Source organism: Dipodomys ordii, unplaced genomic scaffold (assembly GCF_000151885.1).
Source record: "Dipodomys ordii isolate 6190 unplaced genomic scaffold, Dord_2.0 Scaffold4, whole genome shotgun sequence".
Classification (NCBI taxonomy): domain Eukaryota; kingdom Metazoa; phylum Chordata; class Mammalia; order Rodentia; family Heteromyidae; genus Dipodomys; species Dipodomys ordii.
The window spans coordinates 16097806-16118768 of record NW_012267220.1 but is presented as its reverse complement, the minus strand read 5'-3'; the positions used below and the strand labels follow the sequence as shown (position 1 = coordinate 16118768).

General features: G+C 36.7%; 1 protein-coding gene and 1 pseudogene across 3 annotated transcripts in view; one reads left to right on the top strand and one right to left on the bottom strand.

Annotated features, from left to right (window-relative positions):
• Positions 1-4090: 4090 nt before the first annotated feature.
• The window catches only part of Sorbs2 (sorbin and SH3 domain containing 2), a 92877-nt gene continuing 76004 nt past the window's right edge, over positions 4091-20963 (top strand). For all 3 annotated transcript variants that reach the window (XM_013026532.1, XM_013026524.1, XM_013026513.1), the window contains exons 1-4: positions 4091-4136; positions 7344-7436; positions 12780-12806; positions 13040-13164. In XM_013026532.1, the coding sequence (XP_012881986.1) occupies positions 4127-4136; positions 7344-7436; positions 12780-12806; positions 13040-13164 (255 nt within the window). In that variant the 5' untranslated portion in view covers positions 4091-4126. The remainder of the gene's footprint in view (positions 4137-7343; positions 7437-12779; positions 12807-13039; positions 13165-20963) is intronic.
• On the bottom strand, positions 11248-11625 carry LOC105993323 (annotated as a pseudogene).

Below are 20963 nucleotides of genomic sequence, written 5' to 3'. Positions count from 1 at the left end.
GGTGATGAGTCTCTACCACCCTCTTGGAGACAGAAGAGGCCCTGACTTGGCATTACACAACAGGACACTAAATTAAAGAAAGTACTTAGAAATGAGGTTGAGGTCGCTTTTACGTTTCTAAACTTGGACTCTAAAAGACAAAATGAACTACTTGGAATTTCCCAGTAAATATTTGACACACTCAAAAAAGATAAGTAAAGATAAATGTCAACTTGAATTAAGTCATTGGAGTTTAATTGAAAAGTGAACTCCTTCAACTTTTTTCTCATCTTACCACAATCAGACACAGAAAGAGAAATGCATTGACACTTAGAACAGTTTAACCAGAAATTCTCTCATTTCAAAAGAATGCATATTCAGGTTATCTTAATGTGTATCCTATTTTGAAATATCCTTATATTTAAAATATACCTCAAAACAATCATATATTGCAATACTTTCCCACCACTTAAGACTGTATGTTCTTTCTTCTAAATAATATATAAGCTGACAATAGATTAGCCCCAAAACAACCATATCAATTTATTGGATCAAAAATTATTGAATAGGAAATGCTTTTGTGTCAACTCTTCACATTGAATTTCAGCTCCAAGTTAATTCTTTGGTTTTATTAATGGCTTTGATGCTTAAACTCAGCTTGATACAAATAAATGACCTACACAGGATTCTTTTTTTTTTAATTTAATTTAATTTTATTTGTGAGCATACTGTACAGAGGGGTTACAATTACATGGGCAGGATAATGCGTACATTTCTTACCAAGCATTGCAGCCTCCTCCTTTGTTTACCCTTCACATCCCTTCCCAGCCTCCCCCCTCCCCCCCCAATCCCAATCCTTCTCCTCCCCCTCACCCCCTCCCCTGCACCAACGTTGTAAAGCTCGTTTTGGACAACTTGTACTTCTCAGTGTTGCAACAGGTCCACCTGTATCCTTAAACGACTTGTTTTTCCCCATCTCCTCCACAAGTTATACTGACATCAAATATAGTGAAAGCAGGGGTTATACTGTGGGCAAGGGACATACAAAGCAACAAAGAAATAATCTTATAAATGCATTAGAAGGGCTGGGAAGGTGGCTCAGTGGTAGAGCGCTTGCCTTGCATGCCTGAGGCCCTGTGTTCGATTCCTCAGCACCACATATGAAAAAAGGGGAAAAAAAGCCGGAAGTGGTGCTGTGGCTCAAGTGGTAGAGCACTAGCCTTGAGCTGAAGAGCTGAGGGACAGCACCCAGGCCCAGAGTTCAGGCTCCACGACCGGACCAAAAAAAAATAAAAATAAATGCGTTAGAAACACATGCATGAAAGAAAAAAACATTAAAATACATATCTAAGGGTTCATTTTCCTAACATCACATTATCTGACCTTTTCCGCTTGACTCATACATATACTAGATATTGCAAATAAGGGAAACCATGGAACCTATGTTTCTTTGGGCCTGGCTTACTTCACTTAATATAATTTTTTCCAAGTTTTTCCATTTCCTAACAAATGGGGCAATGTCATTCTTTCTGATGGAGGCATAGAATTCCATTGTGTATATATACCACATTTTCTTGATCCATTCATCTACTGAGGGGCATCTGGGTTCCAGATCTTAGCTATGGTAAATAATGCTGCAATAAACATAGTTGTGCTGGTAGCTTTAGTGTGGTCTTGTTTGTAAACATTTGGGTAAATGCCCAAAAGCTACACAGGATTCTTGACCACAACTATAGAAAGGCTTTGTTTCAACTCTTTACTCCCAGATGACACCTGATAACTGACACACAGAGAGAGAGAGAGAGAGAGAGAGAGAGAGAGAGAGAGAGAATCTAAGTAAAATTACATCCTTGGGCATGTTGATACCAAGGCACAACCATCTAACTTCACTGAAAAGTTAAATCACTCAGTCTCTTCTCCCATGTACAGTGCATGTGTCTCCCATGTATTTTCTCCATTTTAGGCTAATATATTAGGTGTGTTGCTACTGAGAGATTGAAATACATGATTTGAAGGAACTGCTATCTACAAAATAACAAGATATCTGGCAATGGGGAAAATTTTTAAGAAAAATCAAAAGATGGTAGACGTTGTGTTGCTGTCCCCCCATGAACCACTAGAACAATCTATTGCCAGCTGCTTTTTGAGATAAAGGTTAATCCAACCATTTAGTAAAACATAACCATTGCCATATACATATTAGAATACATATAATGTTGCTTTCTGCATAAATGCTATCCTGAATGAACTAAAGTAAATCTGGCCTCACACAACCTGGGGAAAACCATTCAGATACCCTAATGTACAAAGGATTGTTTTGCTTTGTGGGTTCAGAGTCGTCTGCATTTTATAATCTGTATTGTCAAAGCTTTGGCTCTGCTTCAATCCTGACTCAAGAGAATACTGAAATGCTGTCTTTCAGTATCATGCAAACACTCTAGGAACTCGATGCCTTCCAGGATACCCTGTATTTGTTATATGAGGACAATCAAAGACATTTTTGCAGAACAGAACAAAAGAAATCCTATTTGCCTTAGTTTAAATTGTCTAAGACATTCTCTCATTCGTGGATTTGTTAATGGCCTTAGTACAAACAGGGGAAACAAAATCACAATTTTTTATTAGTTACCCAAGAGGCCTATGGGTTTCAGGTTCTTCTTAAGAGTTCAGTCACCACAACTCTTCCTTTAACAAACTAGAAAATGTCTTGCTTGATTAGGAAGTTAGTCGTTTTACATTTTGACATCTAAAACAATGCCAAGTTTGAAGACCTCACAAATTACCCAATAAGAAACAGGATACATCGTTTTAAAAATGAAAAGCTCAAGGGTTTGTGATGCCTTACTTTATTTAGCTCATGTTATTTGATTTATTTTGAGCTTCAGATGTTTTGTAAATGTATATGTGTGTTTGAATTAAACTACAAACATGGTCTGATACATTAGCACATTTTGTGATTCCCATGTTAACTTTCTTTATGTATTGGGTGTTTTCCTGATCAATCAGAATTACTCTAGTGCAAATTCTGTCTTTGGAATTCAGTTTTAAGCAGCAAGTGTTTCCGAGTTCCACAAGGAATGGCCAAGTAGAATTTGGGAAATGTCTTTATAGTCCTATTTATCCCCTCCTGTTTTAGAAGTCATTTGGCTTTGGCCTTGGCCTTGGTCACAGTCATCCCCTGAGACACTTTCCAATGTATTTTCTCCATGTAAGGTTAATACATTAGGAGTGTTGCTACTCAGAAGTTGAAATAAATGATTTGAAGGAACTTTCAGGAAGCTTCATTCTACCCTCCCCCTACCCAACCTTCTTTTCTTCATTGTATCCTTTCCATACAGGCCAGGGGTTACTGAGTCCAGATTTTAGAACAAGTTCAGACTCTGGAAAAAAGTCAAATTATAACAACAACAAAATAAACCCACACATATTCCTATGTATTTATACACTGAAAAAAAAACAAAAAATAAAAGTATCCTAATAATAGTTCCCTCAATCACTTTTTAAAGCAAATTGGACTGTGAAATTAATCCATAAGTGTAAGGCATTGACTTCAAAGCACCAGTGTACGTTTTACAGTTTTGGTAGAAAATACGTTACTACAATGATTACTTCAGGCTTAAAGAACAAAAACTGATAAGAATGTTTATACAAAAATAAGATTTTTCTTTTTATTTTGTGATGCTGGAGTTGGAGCCCATAGCCTCATGCATGTTAGGCACAGAATTTAATTTTTAAAAGTGAAAATTTGGGCTATGTTTATAACTGTGTGGTACAGTGCTTGCCTAGTGTGTATGAGGACCTCAGTTCAATCCCTAGCATAGGACATGGGGAAAGGAGGATTGTCAGATAGCATGGAACAGAGGGCTGGAGGAGGAGGAAGAAGGAAGGAAGGAAGCTTTTCATTTTTATTCATTAATGGTCATTATTTTTAAAAAATATGTTTATGATCATAAGATCAGGAATAATTGAATTTAACGTCAGTAGAGCCCCTCTTATTAAACTGAGTCTAAATAATAGTCAATAATAATTTATAGGTATACCAAGAATAAAAGTCTTTTTATATCCATATTGTAGTCAACAAATTATGCATCATTTTTTCCCTTACAGGAAAACTGAAGATTTTAATAACAAACCCTCCACGGTCAAAATGAATACAGGTATGCTATCTCTCTTAGTTTTGGACTTCTTAGCTTTGCTCTCTAAAAATAAGTTTTGCCCTAAATCATTAGCTTAGCACCTGCTAATCCTAAATGTAATGTTTCTGAGTAGATTGTTAAATGCATTAGTTTATTTCATTGTCTTTATATTCCAATTTCGTAGCCATGAAAATAAGAATATTTTGCTCCCTTTTTCTGTAGTCATGTTTTGAAATTGACTTATAGATGCTAAAAATCTCTTTACTTAAAACAGGCTAAGTTCAAAGGTATGTTGCTCCAGTGAATAATATTTTAACTTTCCCAGTCAGCAGATAGAATGCTAAAGCTTCATAGAAAAAGCATTTTAATTAATTCAAATTCTCAATGTAGTTCAGCTATGAGTATTTTAAATGTTTTTAATTAGTTTAACATTCATACCTCTGAATTCTGTTGTATACATTTTAATTGCAAAACTGTTTTGATATCTGCATGTACATACAAAGTATAAGTTTTGTTCCACAGTAGAAATATTTTGGTTTATAATTTCACCTTTTCTCCCTTCTTCCCCTCCCCCCACTTCTTTGCACAGTATTAAGTAACTCAGGAAAATAATGTACTCATTGAAATTCTGTCACTTCTTTTTAAACAACGCTATTTCCTATCAAGTACTTGTGAAACAGTTGTGTTAGCCAGTTCCTCCTGTACAAGGCAAAAACAATAGCTGAAGATATTCTTTTATACCTCGCCATTTATTTTATCAGGCTGCCCAGAAGCAAGATTAATAGGCTGTCAGTCCTGAATGAGAAGGAGTGGGAGAAGAGCATTAGGATTCCTCAAGATGACCAAAAGACTATTCTTATTTTCAAAGAATATCAGCAAGCTATCAGTGCTAGTTGAAACAGAACAAAATATATTTCTCTCTTCTACCAATTACAAAACTTTTCACCAATATCTCAACTTTTTGAAATAAGCTCTTTACTAAATATTAATAAAACAAATTCTCTGTTTACTTGATCTGTATCATAGAGCTTCCTAAAACACAAGACATGCTTAACCCAAAGTTCCCCAAACTTCCTTGGCTTACAATGGCAGTGTCTCCGTAATTTTTCTGATAGTGTTTCACACTAAATGAAAAAATCTCTGGTTATTAAATAGTTTGATACAAACAACTTAAGCTCCAAATAATCACTTAATAAGCATTTATGTTCTAACAACTTAAGAAACCATTCCACAAAACAATACATGTAAGTTGAAGGAAATATAGTTGTTTTCTTTCATTCTGTATAGCCATCATTACTTGTGAATGGTATGTATATGCCTGCTGAGCATTGAAAAACTTTACAAGATGTAGAATTGTACGTGACAATGTCTGTTTAAATGTATGAAATGACTTTTGCAGTGTCATCATTTTTTTAATATAGCAACCACCAAAAATCCACTTTAACCGAGGTGCCATGTCATTCAAAGGAGTAGAGATTTATCCATGATGTGGGACCATGACCCACTTCAAGCCCCTAAATGGGTCATGAAGTACACTATGGATAACCACTGCTTTCCCAACAATCAGCAGTATACCCAGCCTCCTGTGGACTCACAGAGGTAGTCCAGAGAATCTCAGCCTGTACTTCAATCCCCATAACATTTAAACAATGGTTGTGGACCTTGTCATGCTCAGAGTTGTAGAAACAGAAAATGAAATCATTGAGAGTGATGTCAGCTTTTCCTCACCCTTGTTACTCAGCGATCTTAGATCAGTCAGGACCTACTAAGCACCACTGTTCAAAAGCATTCCCTCAGTTTAGCATGCACAGTTGTCTCTCATGGCTATTTTCAATTTGTCAAGTTTGCCAGAATCCTACTGGTACCTCTCTTGGAGAAGTCAGTTGTAGATTTCTACCCTTTGTATCTTTCTCTTTTTATTCTTACTGTGGTTGAATCATTTGGCTTATTTTACTTAATGTTTCAAATCAACTTTCTGTTTTAATTACTTTTAGTATTAAGAAATTACCATGTTAAACAAAGTTTAAGTTATTTTAATATAAAAATAATTCCACCAATTCTAAGATTTAGCAACATATTTGTGAATTTAAGTATAATTAATTCAAATCATACTTCCAAGTGTCTTTGCTAATTTCAATTTGCTCATGTCTAAAAAAACAAACTAGGTAGTTTTCCTGTAAAGTAAAAGCAAAGAACAAACAGGGACAGCAAGTGACAATAAGTAATGATTATATTATCATATTTGTGAATATATGATTTGTCTTTGAGTCCTTAAAAAATATCTTCAAAGAGTATCAGCAAAATGAGCTGAGCAAAATGAAGGGAATGAGGGGAACTATTTCTTGCCCATGTTGTATTACAAAGGAATGTGGGAATGGAATTGGAAACTGCTCATAAATAGAACAGTAACCTTTCAGTTTCGGGAGTCTTGTCTTCCAAATTTAGGAGTCTAGCCTTCTCACAGTACATAAATTGTGCCTGGCAATTTGTTTGGGTTTACATGCAATTCATAGTTCATATTGTTCAAAAGTATAAAAGCAGTAAATTTGGTTTTAACAGAAGGTCATTCAATACTGTAATATATAATGCTGTCCCTAATTTTGAATAAGCTAATAATTCCATATCTATTAGAAGACATGAAGATTCATACGTATTCATGGAGTATTTACATTCATGTGAATCTTGTATATCAAATGTATCATAACTAAGCTAATAACTACTAGCTAATAACTTTCACTTCAATAATGAATTCAATCAAGGTGACTCATTTGTGATTATATTCAAATATCTGATTGGTAAAAAAAAAACAAGAAAATCTAAATGGTATGTACAAAGTGTACTTTCCTATAGCTCTGAATCTTGAAACATAGATAAGATATATTACTCTAGAAGCTACTGGCATTGTTCATTGATTCGGCATGCATCAAATTCAAATGTATAAACACACTTGAGTTCTATGTCTGAGTTTTCATTGCAAAGAAACCATTGAGTGTTGAATATAGTTTGTTCTTTTTTGTATTGACATCTATTTCTAAGACAGACTTCTGTTTTGGTTTTCCTTTGCTGGTTTTACTTTTGGGATAGGGGTGAGATGTGCAGATGCAGTTTAGGGTTACTAATTCTGACTTCATCTTTCTCATGAACATCTGGCACATTTCACTTAAATGCATGATATTGCATGTGCTTTCTGTTGCCTTGGCCTGTGCTATATTGTGTTTTTGCTTCCAGATAGCGGTGGGTGTGCTCGCAAACGTGCCGCCATGTCTGTTACATTAACATCTGTGAAGAGAGTTCAAAGTTCTCCAAACCTATTGGCTGCAGGTATAATACCACTAACTCACAGAATGTCACACCTAAATGGCTTTACCTGACCTCTCTCTTTTTCCAAAATTCGCCTGTTTGGATGACTACAGTGTGTGTAAATACCTTTCAAATGCCCCCTCTCCCCACTCATCTTATTTTTCCCCCCAGGAATAACTTCTATCTCCCCTGGTTTTGTTCTAAAAATAGGAAGTCAGATGAAACTGATATCATGTTAAAAATAATTTTTAATCTAATTGAAAGGAGTCACTTGCCAGAAATACGTTAATTAACTCAAATGCTAATGACTAAATTTTTATCTCATTATCTAAAATAACTTGAGACTTTGTTAAGAAAATGCAATACAAGAAGGTAAAAGCAATTTGCCCACATTATAAACAAAATACTAGAAAGACTAACATTTTAGAGTCCAATCTGCAAAGATACTTTCTTTTTTGTGCTAGTCCTGGGAACTGAACTCAGGGTTTGAACTCAGGGCCTGGATGCTGTCTCTGAGTTTTGTTTTTTGTTTTTTGTTTTTTTTTTTTTTTGTTGTTTGCTCAAGGCTAGCACTCTACCACTCTATCATAGCTCCACTTCAAACTTTACTTGATAGCTAATTGGAAATAAAATCTCATGGACTTTCCTGCCCAGGCTGGCTTCAAACCACTATCCTCAGGTCTCAGCCTCCTGAGTAGCTAGGATTATAGGTGTAAGCCACCAGATCCTGACTCTTTTCATATATTTTTAAACATAGTAAAATCTTGAACAGTATAGATTAACATTCCCACAGATATAAATACATTTTTATTTAGTTTGTTCATTTATTTATTTATTCAGCCAGTCCTGGGGCTTGAACTCAGGGCCTTGGCACTGTCCTTAACCTGCTTTTGCTCAAGGCTAACACTCTACCACTTGAGCCACAGAACCACTTCTGGCTTTTTCTGTGTATGGGGTATTGAGGAATAGAGCCCAGGTAAGCACTCCACCACTAAGCCACCCTCCCAGACCCCAAAATACATTTTAGAAAGGAATTGAGGATGTGCAATTTCCACCTTCAGTAAAGTAGGTCTCTTTTACAAGATCTCCTGCTCAGTGAAGGCAATACCTATACCTACAGATATCGCCTTTACTGCACAGGGACTTTAGTTATAAAGCCCAGCCAGCCTCTCCTTAGATCCTGAATAAAATACCCAGACTACTTGGTGGCTTTCGGTTGGTTTTATTACTGGGTTTTGAGTTGCACTTTATGGTTTCCTTGGTTTTTGTTTTTAAGATTAATGAGTTTTGGAACAGAAGTAGGAAAGAAATCAAGAATTTTAAAATAATTTCACTTCTCAGCCTGTTTTCACAGACTTTGGTATATATACATTTAGTAGCAGATTACATATTTAAGGTGATTTTGGCTTTAAAACCACTTGATCTCCAACTTATCCAGCTTTGTTGGGATAAAAACAAAAACAGACTTCCAAGAATTCCACTTCCATTCACCACCTCTAGTCCACAAGTGATTTCAATGACCAATGTTCTGTAATATATTAAGCTTAAATAAATGTAAGTTGCATTGCAGTGCATGTACAATGATTTCATTTTGGTTGAAAAATATTTACTCATGTGTGTATGAATATGTAAAGATGTTAGAAAAACTACAGACATGCTTACATTGAAAACCTCAGGGAAATGAGCATAAAGGGAAGTAGGAAAATATAAAGCCCAGGCCATCATATATTGGAATTCCTATGCCATGAATATCATTGACATTTCAACCAAGTAAATGGACCAGTCATACACATGTTAGGGAATGACATCACTTTTACCATGCAGATTTGCTATCCTGCATCAACATAATCATCAAAAGAGAATATGAAGTTATGTTAGAGATTGCCCTTTTGGATACTTAAAACTAGAATAGGAGAAAATTCATGTCATTTACCTTATTAGAACAGAAGTAATGCTTTACTATCAAGATAGGAATTTGATATATTCCAGAAATAGGAAATATTCTTCAGCAACAAGAGCATCTACTGGCTCTGGGTTATTTTAATTTTTTTATCACTAGGACTATGATTCACAGAGAACGATTTCTCCTGCATTTTGGATTTAATTTTTAAAACAGGACTTTTTGGTATCTATTAGACAGGTCTTTTTCAAGTAAGTTTTAATTACAATTTCAAAAAATAAGTTATCATCTTTTCTGCCTAATTTCATTCTGTAGTCACATTATCATTATTATTATTATTATTATTGTCAATCATGGGGCCTTGAGCTCTTTATGCTAGTGCTCTACCACTTTGATCCACAGTGCCACTTCTCATAGTCACTTTTATCACAACTTATTTAGCCAGATTTCAATGTTAGTTGAAAGGGAATTAATAAATATTTATCAACGTTGATATGGCTGACATACAACAGACTGTATATAGGTGTTAGACTCCCTCCAGAAAAGGTTCCAAGCCTTCTGTTTTCCCTTGCCTACTAGAAAGTCCACTGGGGGGCCAGTCTTGTCCTCTTACTTCCGTTTATAAGACGTTGTATCCACTAGATAATTCATCATAACACAGACCAATATGCCAAAACTATGAAGAACCAAAACAAGAACCGTTAGATGAACAATTGGAGTACATTTCATCTCACAAAAAAATATGACAGTCAGATAGTGTTGGTAAGGGTGCTATATCTCACATGGTGACAAGGCCACTGTGAGGGACAGGGTCCTGACACTACCACTGGCCTGGCTCATACCCTTAAGGAAACTTGTGGTTTGTGTCTCAAGTTTCCTTCCTTAGGGGGGAAAATGGAATTTTCCATTTTCCTGCCTCTGTGAGAATTTTATTATTCTCTGAGATTAAAATAGACTTTCTATTCTCAAGCAAGTAATTATAAATAATAAGTATTAATGCTGTCCTTTTGGTTTCCCTTTCTTCAGCCTCCATATTTGTTTTTTTGTCCACACTGTGTGGTACCTGAGCAGTCATTAAATCTCTCCTCTTGAGTGCCCAAGAGCAGAATTCTAATAATGCTCTACATTATTTAATACTGTCTAATTGCTTTATAGACTCCTAATTCTCATATAATAAAGTTATCAGGTATAATAAACAATGAGAATTTGTTAGTCACCTGAGCTGAAGTCATGGTAAGGTGCTCAGTACTGATTTGCGTGTATTTTTTTATTTCTTTGATTGGAAAAAAAGTCTCAAATATTTTATCTAAAATTGAACATTTGGAGCTTTGTTTAGAGGTATACACCTGTAATTCCAGCTGCTTAGGAAGTAAGGATAGGAAAATCACATTTCAAGGTCAGCCCAGGAAAAATTAGCCTGGTGCCCTAAAAGCAAAAGAGTAGATGTGTAATTTACGCTTGTCTAACAAGCTCAAGGCTGAGTTCAAACTCCAATAATGAAAAGAAAATAAGTAGGCAAATACTTTAACACTTGTATTTCTTTACTCATTTTTTTTGTTAAGAAAATTTTTGTGGTTTTATTGTATCATGAGGCATTTGAAACATCTGAACAAATCAGTATCGGCGGTGAGACAGCTGCTTTCTCCTTCACTTCTTTGGGTTACAAAACATCTTGTCAGTAGATTAAAAAAAAAAAGACAACTAAGGCTTTCCAAGGCATGCGCTAGTAGAACACAAACGTCTCCTGTCAGATGCAACTAATCTAACATCCAAACATCATGCACAACACCTTGGTGAGGGGGTAGAGCACTGCACCTACTCCCACTTTGGCCCTGCTTGTTTGTGTGTGATAAGTGGAGCATCTGGAGGAGTGTGATAGTATCAGAAAAAGGAGGGAGGAGAAAACAGAGTGAGTAAGTGGTCAGGAGGAGGTCAGCCAAAGTTGTGCAAGGCAAGCCTGAACATGTCATTGGTGCAAACCCAAGCATCGTCGATGTTCTTTAATAGAAACATCTGGTGGAACCCCATGATGGGGTCTTCATCAGCCTTGAGCTGCCCCACAACCATACTGAGGATACAGCTCTCTGGCCTGGGTTGATGATCCTGTGCCGTGATACTGTGCTGGATTTTCTGGAACGGAAGGCTAGACAACTACTCCACAATGGCAGCTTTTCCCTGGAACTGTCCTTCCCATGTAAGGCATGATGCATCGACACAAATTGCGCCTAGTTGGGTTCTGTCATCAAATAACTGGTAGTAAGGTTGAATGAAGCTGGATCCTATCTGCTCCCAAATTGGTTTGTCTCCCATCCTGGAGTCACCCAGCCTCGCTGAGACCCGAGGGGCTGGCACAATGGCGGCAGCCTCTTTACCCATTTTTATGATTCCAGATTTATGTGTTTGAATTTCAAAATCATTATTAGAGAAGCATTAGAAGGAAAACAAAGAATGATTGAAATAATAGCAATTTTTAAATGGTCCCAAGGAATACATAAAGGAAGCCAGGGCATTAATCTAAATGACTCCTACAATTCTTTCCAAATTTGAGGCTATCTACATCTACATGAAGTGAGTCAGATGATATAACAGAACTCAGAAATATAAAGGGATTACCTCAAAAGGGCCTATAGATGACTCTTAAATCTACAATCTTAATAAAACTGATCATTAATATATGATGAGGCAATTCCTAACCACATTACCAAACGGAATTTCTTTTCCATATGCAACTAGATTTCAGCTCTTTCATGTTTGAGTAAAAATGGCTTGTGAGGGCTGGGAAGGTGGCTCAGTGGTAGAGTGCTTGCCTTGCATGCATGAGGCCCTGGGTTCAATTCCTCAGTACCACATAAGCAGGCTCAAGTGGTAGAGCACTAGCCTTGAGCTGAAGAGCTGAAGGACAGCGTGCAGGCTCAGAGTTCAGGTCCCATGACTGACACCAAAAAAAAAATGACTTTTAAAAGATGACAAGCAATCCTAAAAGTCTAGAAAGTAGTTTGGAAATACCATATAATGTAGTAGACACATTTTTTCCCTTGTGAAAAGATAAAGTACAAACTAAAAGACTCTAACACTGGAATTAAGTATAGTTAGTAACATAATGTTATAAGAACATCCATTGTTTACAAACCAAGTTCCTTTTTAATCCTTTAATTTTATATTCAGAAATTCATGTATTCACCTTGGGTAAGAATAAGCTTAAAATTACATGGTTGCAATATTATTGAGGGGGAAAATAGTGTTTGATACATGAGTTAATTACATGCTATAGGTATTTAACAAATGATACCCTCACTGAAGTCAAAGCTAGGGCACAAACCTCTCATTAATATATTTAATGTACCGGGTTTTAGAACTGAGATAGCATCTCCACAAACAGTACATGTGGCCCTTTGCCAAGTACTTTTACTGCAGTGTCATTTGTTTTTCCCTTATGTTAATTTCAACTGCTTTTGTTTTTTCAGGGCGAGATTCTCAGTCTCCAGACTCAGGTACAGAAAAGATATTCTGAATAACTATTGCATTTATTGTGAAGATTTTTTTTGCTGTATTCACCATCACACATTGATCTCATATGAAACTCAAGTTTCAAACATTGTGAGGCATATTACATTAAATTTTAGTGAGAAAACTTTGTCTTTTGAAAATTTAATTTTCTTTATAAATGTTGAAGTGAATGTAGATTTTTTGTGTGTGTGTCCAATTTGTTTTTCCTTAATAAAAGCTTGGAGAGCTTACAATGATGGAAACCCAGAGGCACTGAATGGAGATGGTACATATTCCTCTCTTGCAGCCAAAGGCTTTAGAAGCGTTCGTCCAAACCTACAAGATAAAAGATCACCAACCCAGGTAATCCTACATGCTTGTGTCTACTGTGTGATTTGAAAGCCTGGTTATTAAACTACTGCTTTGGAGATTCTTTCTCAGCAATGTCTTTCTTAGTGTTTTCTTTTAAATATATTTTTGCTTTTTTATTTTGTTGTTGTTGGCCAGATTTGGATTTCGAATATTGAAATGGTGTTCTTCTGTTGTTTGGGCTTTTTCTCCCCCAATTAAGCTCAGAAAGTGGTCAGTTTTCAGCATAATATTTAGAATCTGTTCTAATTCTTAAAAAGCTGACAACTAATGCTTTGGAGTACAAAGCCAGCAATAACTATATTGTGCATTCAATAGCTATGTCTTATATAACGGTTAGGATGTTAATTAATGGGACTCTCTGGGTTGGAGATATGAGTTACACTGTGCCTCACTCAGGAAAAATTGTTATAAAAATAATGTAAATAAACCATAAGCTCCAAGAAAATATATTAAATCATTTCCCAGGAGGTGAGTGGAGCCAAAGTTTATAGTATATTCTAAAATAAAACAAACTTTTTCCTGAAAGGGTAACTATTGCTATTAAGTTAAAATGCATTCTTAATGGGAAAGGAAAGGAAATGCAGCCAGCTTAATACATAGCAAAATATGAAACTATAACATTGCTTTACCTTTAAGTATACCATTGGCACTGGTTTCTTCCATGACTAACTTTGACTTTCTCTCCATTTTTCCTTCAACATATTTTCTGGACACTTTTGACCATCTAGGAACCCTTCCTACCAATCAGAAAAGAGAGTTTTTGTAGGTCCTTGCTAACCAGTCATACAAAGGGTGACATCTTAGACTCATTCGTAACTAATGCACAAACACCCTCCTGTACAGAGTACCTTACGAACCAAAAACCTCTTCAGGGAACCATGCCTTCTAATGAAGATTCTAGCCAGACAATCATATATTCAGAAGAATCCAACACCACTGTGTCATATACACAAAAAATCACTAGTCCACGACCAGTAGATCCTATACCGGCAACTGAAAATACCCCGTATCTCCAGGAGGAATACATGCAAGATTCTCAAACTCGGAGAATTTCTGCCTTGAAACTAACCCATAACCAGGATGTAGGAAGTAGCATTCCCTTTAGTATTCCACAATTTCCCAAACCTGTTGAAGGGTCATTCTTTCCCAATGATCCTTGCTTACCGCCCTCTACCTCAGTGCCTGAGATACACACAGCATCTCTATCCATTCAGATAGCTCCCCACTCAGGACACAATCCTGAAAGCCACAGACAGCTACCTGAGCTTTCTCCAGAGACTCCAAAGACACCTCCTTCTCAAGCGAGACAAAAGTCTGCAGATACTACAGCCTCTCAGTCCTCAGACTACCCGCTGGTACCTTCTGTTTTCCAATCTCTTCTTCTATATGTATGGTAGAGACCCTAACTCCTTTGGTTTGGGCGACTTATGTAACCTCCTGCTTCATTAGTTTCCAGACATGAAGGGAAAGGAGAACGAAACCATCTTATAATTTTAAACATAACCAAATTAGTCAGCAAGTTTTTAAAATCTCTTTTACATGAAATAAATACACACAGATCTTTTGTCCAGAATTTGTGTTCTGCAAGTTTCTTTCTTCAAAATATTTATTGAAAGCCCTTATTGTATGAATAATCGCATCCGAAACTGAAACCAATTCAATACTTAAATTACTTTCAGGTTTTCAAGAGGTCATAAAACTTCTAGGTTTCCTATAAGACCTTCTGGTTGCTAGAGGCTCTTTGTTTAAAGGTGTGAGATCTTTTCAAATAATTGTCAATTCTAATATGATTGGGTAGAAGACATTTATCTTAATTTTAAGCAGATTGTGCCTTTGGGGCTCACTATTCAGTTTCACTGAAACTTATCCAGTTCAGCTCTGCAGATAGTACACTGATCAAACGCTTTTCTACCATAGCATCATTCTTTTGACATTATCTGTTTCAAAGAGACATATGGCCTTCTTATCAGCTTCTCCACTAAATAATACAAGAGAGTAAGCTTTAAGGATAAACTACAGATTTTAATTCAGGCTCATTCACTGGCTGTGTGATGTGCCCTTCACAGTAAGTTCTCTGTGAGCCTAAACCATGAAATGAGATATTCATTAATCCTTCATTTCTAGCAAGACTATAAAGCTATTAGATGTCAGCTACCCAAGACAGAGCAAACACTCAGTAAACAACAGCCACTAAAAAAGATATGATTATAACACAGCAGTACTACTGATAGTATAAAAAGTACTTGTACCAAAATAAAAAGTTTGTATACCACTATTTCCTACAGCTGAGGTATGACATATCATCCAGAATATACTCTAGAGAGAGAGTTTTTTTAATGTAGAAAACAGATATCTGATTGACACTAGATCTCTATCACTTGCCCATAATGGAGAAAACTTAAACATGGATAATTTGTAGGTTAAAAGAAAAGTGGATGTTTTATTATCTCTTAAAATACTACCTGCATCAGCAAACCATAAGTTGTAAAATTCATTTGGTAGAGAATTTTGTAATTAAGGTAAAATCTTCTGAGAACCCTAATGAAATAAGTAAACAACAACAATAATAATGGCAGCTGATAAAGACAATAGCATACATTTTACTATATGCAGGTATTGTTTCAATGTATACATACTATATATACACTTAGCTGTATATATAGTTTATACAATATATATTATATATTTTGTTAGATGTTGTATATTATATACACATTGTATATAATGAATGTATTATGTAAAATTACATTCAAAATTTCCATACTCCCCATGAGGTAGGAATTGTGATTACCATCTCTATTTTAAAGAGAAGGGAACTGAGGCACCAAAACAAGTCTATTCACAGCATTCAGCTGGCAGGGAGTAAGTCAGAATATAAACTCAGTGACCACAAGGCATGTCCTCTAGGCTAGTGGTCATTATGAAATGGGCAGTCATGGAAAACAAGACACAGGCCATGATCCAATGGGGATTAAGGTAGATATACATAGGGGAATCCCAGCAAGGGCTGAGGGAGCAAAATCAACCTGAGACTTTACAGATGGGCCTGAAATAGGGGGAAACTACGGGCTCACCTGTCACTCCAGGAGTCAGGAGAAGTCATAGGAATATTTATAACTGCTTAACTCATCTAACATATCCTCAGAATGGCTGTATTATATTTGAAAATCTAAGTTTGACAGATTTCCATTTCCATGCTTTTGTGACTCTCCAGGTTGACCTGAAATAGTAGGCTAAATTATACAGAGTATCAGCCTGACTCCAAAATTAAGATTTTAAAATCTTGGCACATTTTGTTAATTCATCAAATATTTACTAAGTAGAGCAAACAGGATTTTCTGACAGCTTGTGTGAGGGAGATGTGAGAGAAAGAGAAGTCAAGGTTGATTCCATTAGGGAGATAGAATTACCATCCGTTGATTCCCATTGGTTGTGGGGAGAGAGGCAGTTTGGGGCAAGTATTAGGGTTAGAGTAGGGAATATGAAAAATCTGAGGTGTCTCTTAGACATTCCTGAGGAGAAGCAGAGTGTCCTGAGCCAGGTTGGAAATACAAGCTATCATCAACTTATGGATGGCCTTTGTAGCTTTGAGACTAAGTGAGGTCAACAGAAAAATTAGAATATAGAAGTGAGAGAGGCCAAGGTTTAAGACTAAGGAAATACCAACATTAGGAAAGCAAAACCAGCTGTGGAGATTGAAATCAGTGTCCTGATAAGGAAAAAGAAATCCAGAAAAATGTGTGGCATTGCTGGCTGCCGAGAAAGGAAAACATGAAGGAAAAGAGACAGTTAACTGTGTGATGTTACTGAAATGACAAGTATAACATGAGCTATGAGACCTCACATTGATTGGAGGTGGGGATAGGGACTCTGTTGGTGTGAAATTTGGAAACACCTGTAGTTCAGCAATTGCACAGTCACCTCTTTCAGGATGTGATTATCACCAAACCTCATGTACAGCTATTAACCTTGGCTGCGCCTCATGTTCTCAACTATAAAAGGAGGCTAATAATAGCCCTCATCTCTGAGAGATGCTGTGAGGGTTGAGTGAGATGATGTATGTAGGGATTGTGGTATAGTATCTGCTATGTAGAAATTCCTGCCATTTACTAGATGCGTCTTTAAGCATCTTTCCAAAGTGTGCACCTGAGTGGAAAATGAATTATTTTCAACAGCCCTTTTTGGTAGCTATAAGTTTACGAGGTTATTTCATCAAGTGTATTTCAGACACATTTATTTAATCAGACTAACGGTTTGCTTCAAGAGAGCGAATAGTCTGACAGTACTTTGTCAAAGGACAGCATAAAGCTGTGATTTTTTTTTAATTTGATCAAGCCCTTATAGCATGAGATCTAACCTCTTGACAACTTTTAGGTGCACTGTAGGGATGATGCTCAACAGAACTTGCTCCTCTTGTACAATTGAAATCGACACTTAAACATGGTCTTCATCATATGCTAACCACAGCCACTAACAACCATTCTTCTCTCTGCTTCTATGGGTTCAACTATTGAAGATGCCTCAAATAAGTGGAACATGCCATATTTGTCTTTCTTTGACTGTTTAAGACCCCCTATATAACATCCTCTAAGCTTTTCCATGACGTAACTATAGCCTTACTTCTTTTTGTAATTGCTGAAGAATAGTCCTTTGAATAAATATACTACATATTCTTTGTGTGTTCATCCATCAATGGGATTTAGTTTCCCCACTTTTATTATTGTGATAAACTTCATAGTTAGGCATCATTTTCTATGTGATGGTCTTCTACAATGTGACCTTTCCATCTTTAATACTTACACTCCACATCCTGACACAAACACTTAGTAAATGTCAAGTCTTAGGAAATTGTACTCTCTATGAATCATCCAACTATATGCTGTGGTAAAGAATTAGATTCCCATGAAACTAGCAAACATAAAAAATAGAAACACACCCTGCTAAGAAATGAAAAGTAAGTTTTTATAGTTTAGCAGTTTCATTGGTGTGTTTGTTAGCCCTATAGATTGACCATTAGTGTAAAAAGAAAGCTGTTGGAAATTATCTTCCTATGTGACAAATTCGATGGATGGTTTTCTATACTGTAAACTTTTAAATGCACTTCCCACAAATTTATGCATTGAAAGTCCACTAAATAAGGTATGCTATCTTTCTGTTACTGGGAAAACAAATGTGTAGTTGCTAAAATTGTCATGTCAGCTCAGTGATGAGCCAGAGGCTTGAAGAGCTAGCAAAAAGGCCACACCCTGGAGTTCCATGAATTTGCAAACTGTGCCTTTTGCTTTTGAAGGATAAACTTAGTCCTTCCCTTATGAAACAACATAATCAATCATCTGCCCATGCCTCACTCCTACAGCTGCTACTGCACTTAATTTGGGAACTTGGAAGAGAATTTGTCTGACTGTCATGTAGAAGGGAGGGAACACCCACTTGGTTTGCTCTATGAGATCAAGGCAGAGAAGTTAAAGAAGGCAGTGTATTTGGGTGTGCAATATGAACTTTAAAATCACATAGATTCCTCCTTTCAATGTCTCCAAATCAAATGAAAAATCAGCCCCTTCTTGAAGAAGAACTCCACTATATATGAGACAGTAATTCAGTGCTTGGACAAACATGAGATCAAATTCCTAGAAAGTAGTTACAATATTGGTCTGCTCTCCTTAAACTCAACATATTCATCTCCTGGGACAAAGAAAGATGAGATTTTTCTTCCTTCTCCAAGATAGCTTTCTTGTAACTGTTTTCTCTTTGCTGCACTTGGCTTTGTGCAAAGAATCCCTGCTCCTTCTCTGCCTTTTCACTTCCAATAATTCTCATTTTTTACAGCTGAGGCCATATCCCAGGCACTGCACTCAACATTTGCCTGATCTCACTGGATTTTCACAAACTTCAGGTGATGGGCTTTGGACTTTACACGTGAGGATACTAAGATCAAGGGAGATTAAGCAAAAGTCCAGAGCTGTCTAGAGCAACAACGACCAGCAGATTCTTCTCTCTGTTTTGCATGCCATCTGATACTTATTACCCATCTTCTGAAAATAAGACAGCTTCCTAAGTGTAATACCATGTTCCAAATCTGAATACCACAGAATACAGAAGACATCTTTCCTTTCCTGTTTCACAAGCCACATTCCATCCATGTTCCTGTATCTGTGCAGCCATTTTAGACCACCAGTTATACCAGGACCTTGTCTGTGGAGGTCTCTGCTTAAGATAACTCTTAATGGCAAGGCCATGGGGCCATCCTGTATCCTTGGGATGCAAGTAGCCTGAGGGGACCAAGGGAATGACAGGAAGCCACTCAGTCTTAGTATCTCCCTAATTCCCTGTCCTGCTTTTTTTCTTCTTTTAGTTTGCCTGTGATACCTGTGACATTCTCTAGCTCCGTGCATTTGAGTATCTAGACTAGGGCATTTAGGATCACAGAATTTCAATTTCTAGATGCAAGCAGAGCCCAAGTGACCTAGTTTACTTCTGTGAATTTTCCTTCTTCTACACAGACAGCTGTGACCAGAAAAAGGTCTCTCATGGTACAAACACAGTTGCTGGGCAGCTTTTCCCAGCCACTTAGGAAAGGATGCCCTGTCAAAAGAGAAGACAGCGCATTGAGGATGGATCTTGGGGTAGGAGGTAAAAACTGATTTTCATATAAATCCAAGGGTGACATTTTTTCTTAGTGTGTTATTAACTCAAATTTTTTAAATGCAAAAATAAAAACCAACAAAAATCCCTTTGCTTGCTCGTTCTGACATTGAGTAAGCGCATACCTAGCAAGCACAAAGCCCTGAGTTCAAACCCCAGGACTGTCAAAAATAAAACAAAAATATGTTCTTGAGAAACACCTGTTTTCAATTTTTAATTACTTTATAATCAAACCAATGAAATCATCAGTGACCATGTGATTTTTAGAGAAAATATGGGTTAGCTTCGGCCATGCTTTAAGTCAGAGGAAGTCTGCCCACCCTTGTGGGGATGTGCTTTCTCTACTCTGTCACAGTCTAGTCATTCTCTGTCTCCTTATAGCCTCCTTGATTTGTGTATTCCAAATATCTTCCTGGCCCATGACCAACTCTTGTATTTGCAATGCATCTAACATAATGTGCTTTTTACCCTCTGATGTTCAGCCTCTTTGGAGTTCACTCCTCCTTAATTCCTCAAGGAGCTCTAAATTGCCCTCCCTACCTGCCCCCCCCAAAAAAAACCCTGGGTTTTTTCCTCCTGTTCTGGGTTGAACTTATTTGGACAGAATGGCTCAATGTGGTTTTGAATTACAGGTGTTCTCTGTTAGTATGTAAGTATGTTTAGGTTTGCTTACTCTGTCTTTCTTTGCTGAAGACCAGGTAAGCTTGGTGTTTCTAGCTCCTCCCTAAATAGGTAAAGACAGCAAAGATCAACTTAGATTCATCAAAAAGTTAGTGCCCCTTGATCCATCTTCTAATGCCTTATCCTCGCATGGTTTTGACATAAAGAAAGCACAAAGCAAGTAGGATGATTTTTTCTGCCAATAAATGCAGTGTGCATGTGGGCCTGGTTTAAAGCTAACTTCCCTTGTTGCAATGTAATCCAGAGTGGGGAAAAAAAACTGTTTCTTCCTTTTCCCACAGAATCTTGCTTCTTTTCTCATACTTTCCTCTGGGGAAATCACATCTGAGATGGTTCTCTTTCTTCTTGAGTGTTAATGTCCAGATCAAGGCAATATAGAAGAACTCCAAGGGCACAATCTCAGAAGTATTTCAAATCCTTTTACAGCTACAGGATTTCACAGAACTAGTTATGTAAATTCAAATGTG